At 40.0% G+C, this 10,043-nt stretch overlaps 1 protein-coding gene across 2 annotated transcripts in view; it reads left to right on the top strand.

Annotated features, from left to right (window-relative positions):
• The window catches only part of KCTD9 (potassium channel tetramerization domain containing 9), a 64,954-nt gene that overhangs the window by 50,860 nt on the left and 4,051 nt on the right, over positions 1 to 10,043 (top strand). For both annotated transcript variants that reach the window (XM_024130808.2, XM_055087330.1), the window contains one exon: positions 9,324 to 9,429. In XM_024130808.2, coding sequence (XP_023986576.1) covers positions 9,324 to 9,429 — 106 coding nt within the window. The remainder of the gene's footprint in view (positions 1 to 9,323; positions 9,430 to 10,043) is intronic.

The following is a 10,043-nucleotide window of genomic DNA, read 5'->3' as shown; positions in this document are numbered from 1 at the left end:
GTCTCTTAGGATGCTTTGTATTTCTGCAGTGTCTGTTTTAACTTCTCCTTTTTCATGTCTAATTTTATTGATTTGAGTCCTCTCCCTCTTTTTCTTGATGAGTCTGGCTAATGGTTTATCAATTTTGTTTATCTTCTCAAAGAACCAGCTTTTAGTTTTATTGATCTTTGCTATTGTTTTCTTTGTTTCTGTTTCGTTTATTTCTGCTCTGGTCTTTACGATTTCTTTCCTTCTGCTAACTTTGGGTTTTGCTTGTTCTTCTTTCTCTAATTGCTTTAGGTGTAATGTTAGATTGTATTTGAGATTTTTCTTGTTTCTTGAGGTAGGCTTGTATAGCTATAAACTTCCCTCTTAGAACTGCTAATGTCCTATAAATATCAATTAAATCTGTCTGGTCTGTTGTTTCATTTAAAGCTTTTGTTTCCTTATTAATTTTCTGTTTGGATGATCTGTCCATTGGTGTAAGTAAGGTGTTAAAAGTCCCCCACTATTATTGTGTTTTTATTGATTTCCTCTTTTATAGCTGTTAGCAAGTTGCCTTATGTATTGAGGTACTCCTATGTTGGGTGCATATATATTTATAATTGTTATACCTTCTTCTTGGATTGATCCCTTGATCATTATGTAGTGTCCTTCCTTGTCTCCTGTAACATTCTTTATTTTAAAGTCTATTTTATCTGATATGAGTATTGCTACTCCAGCTTTCTTTTGACTTCCATTTGCATGGAATATCTTTTTTCATCCCCTCACTTTCAGTCTGTATGTGTCCCTAGGTCTGAAGTGGGTCTCTTGTAGACAGCATATAGATGGGTCTTGTTTTTGTATCCATTCAGCAAGCCTGTGTCTTTTGGTTGGAGCATTTTATCCTTTCACGTTTAAGGTAATTATCAATATGTATGTTCCTATTACCATTTAGTTAATCATTTTGGGTTTGTTTTTGTAGGTCCTTTTCTTCTCGTCTTTCTTTGTCTTTAATTTTTGCCAATTTGATTATTATGTGTCTCGGCGTGTTTCTCCTTGGGTTTAGCCTGTGTGGGACTCTCTGTTCTTTCTGGACTTGGGTGGCTATTTCCTATTTCCTTGTATTGTTCATCTCTGTTTGTTCTTTAATTCTTCTAGGTCTTTGTTAAACATTTCTTGCATCTTCTCGATCTTTGCCTCCATTCTTTTCCAAGGTCCTGGATCATCTTCACTATCATTATTCTGAATTCTTTTTCTGTAAGGTTTCCTGTCTCTGCTTCATTTAGTTGTTTTTCTGGGGTTTTATCTTGTTCCTTCATCTGGTACATAGCCCTCTGCCTTTTCATCTTGTCTGTCTTTCTATGAATATGGTTTTTGTTCCACAGGCAGCAGGATTGTAGTTCTTCTTGCTTCTGCTGTCTGCCCTCTGGTGGATGAGGGTATCTAAGAGGCTTGTGCAGGTTTCCTGATGCGAGGGACTGGTGATGGGTAGAGGTGGCTGTTGCTCTGGTGGGCAGAGCTCAGTAAAACTTTAATCCACTTGTCTGCCAATGGGTGGGGCTGGGTTCCCTCCCTGTTGGTTGTTTGGCCTGAGGCGACCCAACACTGGAGCCTCAGGCCAAACAACAACAGGGCTCTTTAGTGGGTCTAATGGCGGCCTCTGGGAGGGCTCATGCCAAGGAATACTTCCCAGAACTTCTGCTGCCAGTGTCCTTGTCTTCACGGTGAGACAGAGCCACCCCCTGCCTCTGCAGGAGACCCTCCAACACTAGCAGGTAGGTCTGGTTCAGTCTCCTATGGGGTCACTGCTCCTTCCCCTGGGTCCCAATGCACACACTACTTTGGGTGTGCCCTCTAAGAATGGAGTCTCTGTTTACCCCAGTCCTGTCAATGTCCTGCAATCAAATCCCGCTAGCCTTCAAAGTCTGATTTTCTAGGAATTCCTCCTCCCGCTGCCGGACCCCAGGTTTGGAAGCCCGACGTGGGGCTCAGAACCTTCACTCCAGTGGTTGTACTTCTGTGGTATAATTGTTCTCCAGTTTGTGGGTCACCCACCCAGCAGTTATGGGATTTGATTTTATTGTGCTTGCGCCCCTCCTACCATCTCATTGTGGCTTCTCCTTTGTCTTTGGATGTGGGGTATCTTTTTTGGTGAGTTCCAGCGTCTTCCTGTCGATGATTGTTCAGCAGTTAGTTGTGATTTCAGTGTTCTCGCAAGAGGGAGTGAGAGCATGTCCTTCTACTCTGCCATCTTGAACCAATCTGGATGTTGAATTTTATGAAAAGCTTTTTCTGCATTTGTTGAGATTTTAATATGGTTTTTATTCTTCAGTTTGTTAATGGGATATATCACACTGATCGGTTTGCAGATATTGAAAAATCCTTGCATCCCTGGGATAAATCCCACTTGATTATCGTGTATGATCCTTTTAATGTATTGTTGGCTTCAGCTTGCTAGTATTTCGTTGAGGATTTTTGCCTGATAGTCTCCTGTAATTTTCTTTTTTTGTGGTATCTTTGTCTGATTATGGTATCAGAGTGATGGTGGCCTTATAGAGTGAGTTTGGAAGTGCTTCTTCCTGTGCAATTTTTTGGAATAGTTTCAGAAGTGTAGGTGTTAACTAGTCTCTAAATGTTTGATAGCATTCACCTGTGGAGCCTTCTGGTTCTGGACTTCTGTTTGTTGGGAGTTTTTTAAATCACAGATTCAACTTCAGTACTTGTAATTGGTCTGTTCATATTTTCTATTTTTTCCTGGTTCAGTTTTGCGAGATTGTACCTAAGAATTTGTTCGTTTGTTCTAGGTTGCCCATTTTATTGGCATATAGTTGCTTGTAGTAATCTCTCATGCTCCTTTGTACTTCTGCAGTGTCATTTGTTACTTCGCCTTTTTCATTTCTAATTTTATTGATATGGGCCCTTCCCTTTAGTTTTCTTTATCTTCTCAGAGAACCAGCTTTTAGTTTCATTGATCTTTGCTATTGTTTTCTTAGTCTCAATTTCATTTATTTCTGCTCTGATCTTTATGATTTCTTTCTTTCTAGTAACTTTGGGTTTTGTTTGTTGTTCTTCCTCTAGTTGCTTTAGGTGTAAGTGTAGGTTGTTTATTTGAGATTTTTCTTGTTTCCTGAGGTATGCTTTTATCAATATAAACTTCCCTCTTAGAATTGCTTTTGCTGCATCCCATAGGTTTTGGATCATTGTGTTTTCATCTTCGTTTGTCTCTAGGTATTTTTTGTTTCGTTTGTTTGTTTTTTAATATATGTATTTATTTAACTGGCTGTGTTAGGTCTCAGTTGCAGCATGCGGGATCTTCATTGCAGCATGCAGGATCTTTTGTTGCAGTGCATGGGCTCTTTGTTGCAGCATGTGGGCTTCTCTCTAGATGTGGCGCGCAGGCTCCAGATTGTGTAGTCTGAGTAGTTGCGATGCGTGGGCTTAGTTCCCCCACGGCATGTGGAATCTTAGTTCCCCGACCAGGGATCGAACCCGCGTCCCCTGCATTGGAAGGCAGATTCGTAACCACTGGACCACCCGGGAAGTCCCATCTGGGTATTTTTTAGTTTCCTCTTTGATTTCTATAGTGATCCATTGGTTGTTTAGTAGCATATTGTTTAGCCTTCACATTTCTGTGGTTTTTGCAGTTTTTTTCTTGTAGTTGATTTCTAATCTCATAGTGTTGTGGTTGGAAAAGATGCTTGATACAATTTCAGCTTTCTTAAATTTACCAAGACTTGCTTTGTGGCCCAGCATGTGATCAATCCTGGAGAATGTTCCATGTGCATTTGAAAAGAATGTGTATTCTGCTGCTTTTGGATGGAATGTTCTATAAATATCAAGTCCATCTGGTCTGATGTTTCATTTAAGGCCTGTGTTTCCTTATTGATTTTCTGTCCATTGATGTAAGTGGGGTACTAAAGTCCCCAACTGTTATTGTGTTACTCTCAATTTCTTCTTTTATGTCTGTTAACATCTGCCTTATGTGTTGAAGAGCTCCTGTATTGGGTGCATACATATTTACAATTGTTATATCTTAGATTAATCCCTTGTTCATCATGTAGTGTCCTTCTTTGTTTCTTGTAACAGTCTTTTATTTTAAAGTCAATTTTGTCTGATATGAGTGTTGCTACTCCAGCCTTCTTTTGATTTCTATTTGCATGGAATACCTTTTTCCATCACCTCACTTTCAGTCTGTATTTGTCTCTAGCTCTGAAGTCGGTCTCTTGTAGACAGCATATATATGGGTCCTGTTTTTATATGCAGTCAGTCTATGTCTTTTGGTTGGAGCATTTAATCCATTTATATTTAAGGTAATTATCAATATGTATGTTCTTATTGCCATTTTGTTAACTGTTTTGGATTTGTTTTTGTAGGTCTTTTTTCTTTGTTTCCTCTTTTGTTCTCTTGTGATTTGATGACTCTCTTTAGTGTTGTGTTTGGGTTCCTTTTTCTTTTTTGTGTTTGTATTTATTACAGATTTTCTTGTTTGTAGTTAACCATGATGTTTTGATATAGCAGTCTGTATGTATACATTATTGTTTTAAGTTGCTGATCTCTTAATTTCAAATGCATTTTAAATATCCTGCATTTGTACTCTCCTCCTCTCACAATTACTGGTTTTGGTGTCATATTTGTGTATGGATGATTTCCTACCTTTACTGTATAGTTGCCTTTACCAGTGAACTTTCCCATTTTATAATCTTCTTGTTTCTCGCTGTGACCTTTTCTTTTCCACTTGGAGAAGTTCCTTTAGCATTTGTTGTAAAACTGGTTTGGTGGTGCTGAATTCTGTCAATTTTTGCTTGTCTGTAAAGCTTTTGATTTCTCCGTAGCATCTGAATGAGAGCCTTGCTGGGTAGAGTATTCTTGGCTGGAGGTATTTCCCTTTCATCACTTTAAATATATCATGCTGGGCTTCCCTGGTGGTGCAGTGGTTGAGAATCCGCCTGCCGATGCAGGGGACACGGGTTTGTGCCCCGGTCCGGGAAGATCCCACATGCCGCAGAGCAGCTGGGCCCGTGAGCCATGGCCACTGAGCCTGCGCGTCCGGAGCCTGTGCTCCGCAACGGGAGAGGCCACAGCAGTGAGAGGCCCGCGTACCAAAAAAAATTTTTTTTTAAATAAATAAATATATCATGCTACTACTTTCTGGCCTGCAGAGTTTCTGCTAAGAAATCAGCTGATAGTCTTCTGGAGATTTCCTTGTATGTTATTTGTTGCTTTTCCCTTGTTGCTTTTAATATTTTCTGTCTTTAATTTTTATCAATTTGATTATTATGTGTCTGAGTGTGTTCCTTGTTGGGTTAACCCTGTATGGCACTCTCTGTGCTTCCTGGACTTTGGTGACTATTTCCTTTCCCACGTCAGGGACATTTTTAGCTATTATCTCTTCAAATATTTTCTCAGGCTCTTTCTCTCCCTCATCTCCTTCTGGGACCCCTTTAATGTGAATGTTGGTATGTTTGACATTTGTCCCAGAGGGCTCTTAAACTCTCCTCATTTCTTTTCATTATTTTTTCTTTATTCTGTTCCACAGCAGTGATTTCCACCACTCTGTCTTCCAGCTCACTGCTTTGTTCTTCTGCCTCATTTATTCTGCTACTGTGTATTTGCTTCTAGTGTATTTTCCATCTCAGTGATTGTATTCTTCAACTCTGTTTGTTATTCTTTATATTTTCTAACTCTTTGCTAAAAACCTTCTTGCAACTTCTCACTCTGTGCATCCATTTTTCCCCCCGAGTTCTTGGATCATCTGTACGATCATTACTCTGAACTCTTTCTCAGGTAGATTGCCTATCTCCACTGCACTTATTTGTTCTGCTTCTGGGGTTTTATCTTGTTCCTTCTTCTGGAACTTATTCCTTTGTCATCTCATTTTGTTTAAGTTACTGTTTTATTTTTATGTATGTAGTGGCTTATGTTTCTTGACCTTGGAGAAGTGGCCCTCAGTAGGGGTTGTCCTATGTGTCCCAGCAGTACACTCCTTTCTTATCACCCAAGGGCCAGCCTGGTCCTAGGGTACTTTCTGACCTATGTTTGCAGACTCAGTGCTGCAGGATCATAGTTTTCTTGCTTCTCGTGTCTGCCCCCTGCTGTGTGAGGCTTGTCTGGAAGCTTGTGCAGGCTACCTAACGGAAAGGGCTGGTGCCTTGCCCACTGGTGGGTGGAGCTGGGTCTTGGCCCTCTGGTGGGCAGGGCTGTGTCCGGGGGCATGTCTAGAGGTGTCTGTAGGCTCAGAAAGTCTTTAGGCAGCCTGCCTGCTGATAGGTGGCGCTGTGTTTCCATGCTGTTAGTTGGTTGGCCTGAGGCATCCCAGCACTGGAGCCTACAGGCTGTTGGTTGGGGCCAGGTCTTGGTGCCAAGGACCCAAAATGTCTGCTTCCAGCCAGAGTTCACGTAGATCCCTGCTATGTCTGCCACCAGTGTTTATGATCCCAGAGAGAGCCACAGCTGTCGCCCCCCACACCACCTCCCCAGGAGACCCTCCAAGACCAGCAGCTAGGTCTGGCCCAGGCTCCTATGGAATCATTGCTTTTGCCCTGGGTCCCAGTGCATGCAAGATCTTGTGTGTGCTCTTCAAGAGTGGAGTCTCTGTTCACCCCGGTCCTGTGGAGCTCCTCCAATCTAGGCCCTGCTGGCCTTCAATGCCAAATGCTCAGGGAGCTCCTCCTCCTAATGCCGGACCTTTAAGCTGGGGAGCATGGTGTGGGGCTTAGAGCTGTCACTCCTGTGGGAGAACTTCTGTGATATAACTATTCTCCAGTTTGTGCACTGCCCACCTGGTTGCTATGGGATTTGATTATATTGTGAGTGCACCACTCCTGCCATCTGATAGTTTCTTTCTTATGTCTTTGGATTTAGAGTATCTTTTTTTTGGTAGGTTTCAGTCTTTTTTATCACTGGTTGTTCAGCAGTTAGTTGTGATTTTGGTGTGCTCATGAGAGGAGGTGAGCTCAAGGTCCTTTTACTGGTTTCTCAATGGCCTATGTAATTTTATCTGATACATACTGAAGTGCTATAGAATTGCAAATTTAATTATTGATAAGAAATGGCTTATGTTGAGGAGTTGTTGCCCAGAGTGTGTGGGCCGTGAAAGTCAAAACTAATAGCTAATTGTCTTTGGCACTTGAAGATGACTGCTGAAGAATGGCCGTACATATTGCAGTGTCCACAAAATATGATGTGTTCTAAGCGCAAGATGCACCTAATGGTTCCACCCCTCCTGTTGAACTTCTCTCCTAATTGATCCCTCCCTCATGGGCTGTGAAACCTTTCCATAGGAACCCTCCAATTCTGCTGTCGACCAAGATGACCTCAGCTGTTATCCCAGTTACGTGGTCCATGTCTGAGCTGCACCCTCTGTTCTGTCAGCATCCTTTAGAGTGTTTCTTCCATGTGCTCCAACTGCCATTATTGACTTTAGTCTGCTGTGTAAAAGCTGGTATAATAATCCAGCTGTTACGAATCCATTGCACATTCCCAGTGCAAGACTTATAGTATGGTAAGAGCTGGAAGGGACCTTGATGGTTGAGTGTGACCCCATGTTACAGACTAAGAAACTGAAACCTGGAGACTTGCCCAAGCCCCAAAACCTAATTTGTCAGCAGTGTTAGAACTAGACTCTAAGCCGTGTATTTTCTTTTCCTTATGTCTTTTTTAAATGACTTTTTCCTTCGGAAAATGTCAAACATAAACAAAAATGAGCTAGTATAATGAATCCCCCTTATATCTCCGTTCCTCAGCTTCAACAATATCAGTGTTTAAACAATTGTGTATAGTCTGTACCTCTCCAAAGATTATTTTACAGCAACTCATAATTTCACTTGTATTTATTTTATTTATCTCTTAAAGATAAGGGTCATTTTAAAAACAATATCATTATCATACTTTAAATAAACAGTAATAACCTAACTGCTTTCATCAAAACCCATTGCCCCTTGATATAGTAAATAGCCCAGTTCTTACAGCTGCAATGCTGGTTTACTTAGTAGCTGAATTCTGAGGTCTCAGTGTTGGTGACCTGCTTTACCATTAGATAAATAGTGGGTGAAATGCTTTCTATGGTTGAAGACAGAAAACTTAACTTAAATTTCTTATATATTTGTTTCTTTTTGAGATTCCATAGCATAGCCTTGAGTATAGAGCAGTACTTATATAATTATCTTGGAAACTTTTCATAATGTTTACAGTCTCTTTTACCTGGGAGTATAACATAGGGAACCAGGGACATTTATTTTCAAGTTAACAGCTTCCTGTCCTGTTATATTTTCAAGTACATAAAATCCAGTCATCTTTGAGTTATATTGGTCCTTCCAGGTCCTCATTGTCTTACCTGTCAGTCTGAGCTTCTGTACTACCTGGTATTAAAGCACAGGCATAGATGGAAATGCACATGTGTTTGTCAGTTATCTGTGATTTGAAATGGTCTATAGCTTATCTCCCTTTCACTAGAATTGACTGTAGGGTGAATGAAATTACACTTATGAAACAAGGATTTTTCTTGTTAGGTATAGCTATCACATAACTTGATCAGCCTTTGGATTTTAGATTTCTTCACTGATCTAATTATAATAACTACAGTTTTCATTTACGTAGTGCCTTATAGTTTTTAAAACACCTTTATAGATAGCTTCCTGCCTTATCTAGTAGTTGTTAGAGTTCAGATCTGATGGCATTGAATCCTCCGAGACAAACTAGCATAATTTACAATTCTAACATATATTTTCTGGCTTTTTCCTCTTTACATCTTGTACTGTGGCTTGGGTACTCAGGATTGACAATGTGGTGTAGCAACAACATTGCTGGTTGGTACAGAAAGACCCTACAGACAACTTGGTGGTGTTTGTAGCTAGATGATGCCTTTCATTACTGGCCTTAGCAGTCTGGCCTTTGAAAAGAAGGTAGTGGTAGCATTATTGAGCATCAAGAATTTCATTGATTGATTCCTACAATAATAAGCAAGGAGAAAATCCATACCCCTAACAAGTTTCTTCACCCAGACATTTCAACTGTCACATTGTCATGGCCTGGGCTGTTTATAAAAACAGAAATAGGGATGTCATGGTCCAGACTCCTCAGCTTCTTTATCTAAACTCTTAAGTTTCATGTAAAGCAGGAATGCTGTTGTTTATTTGCCTTTTGTTTATTTTAAAACAACTATTTTTTAAAAACATTTCTCAGTTTTTATTGGGTTCAATTGGAAAAGTCTTTATGGTAAACAGAAACTAATTGATTGTGAGTGTATCAAACTGAGCTTTTTTTTTCCCCCTCCTTTTTTTTCTTTTACTGTTTGAGCCAATTTTTTCTATTCCAAACAAAATTCTGAACCTTAATACATGGACTTTTGTCTTTTCCTTTGCCAGTGTGCAAATCTCCAGGGCGTCAAGATGCTCTGTTCTAATGCAGAAGGAGCATCCCTGAAACTGTGCAATTTTGAAGATCCTTCTGGTCTTAAAGCCAATTTAGAAGGTGAGATTCTATGTATAATTGCCTTCTCTAAGGTAAAAACACACTGTTAAGTAAAAGGCCCTGCAAAATAATTGTTACTGGTAAAACATGATAACCATAGGGAGGTAGATTTCTTCTGTCTTATACTTAGAGAATTTGCAAAGGGGTAAGCCATTGCTTGGTCTCAGTCGTGGTAACCAACTTGCTGAACTCGGGAAATGTGGCCTCCAATGTTTAAGGAGCCTTCAGTTGGAGAATTAAGTATCAGCATCTTAAACTTTCAAACAGAACAGCATAGCCTTACACGGACCAAAATTAAGAAATTCAGTTTGCATATAGCCAGGCAGTTTTTTGTCATTTTTGGATATAATGTTTTGTTTATGAATTCCTTATTGCTTTGTTGTGTCTGTGAACTGGTCAATTCATTTATTTGTATATTTAGAAGACACAATACTTATCTTCATTGCCATGAACTTTCCAGGGCATATTTAAAAGTGCTAATTATCATAAGACCGAATTTAATTCCTCCATCAAAAATACAGACTAAAACATGAATTCTTTTTTTTTTTTTTTTTTTTTTGGCGGTACGCGGGCCTCTCACTGTTGTGGTCTCTCCCGTTGCGGGGCACAGGCTC

This window comes from Physeter macrocephalus, chromosome 9 (assembly GCF_002837175.3).
Source record: "Physeter macrocephalus isolate SW-GA chromosome 9, ASM283717v5, whole genome shotgun sequence".
Taxonomy (NCBI): Eukaryota; Metazoa; Chordata; class Mammalia; order Artiodactyla; family Physeteridae; genus Physeter; species Physeter macrocephalus.
Note: the sequence above shows the minus strand (reverse complement) of the source record. Positions and strands in the feature narration are given on the sequence as shown.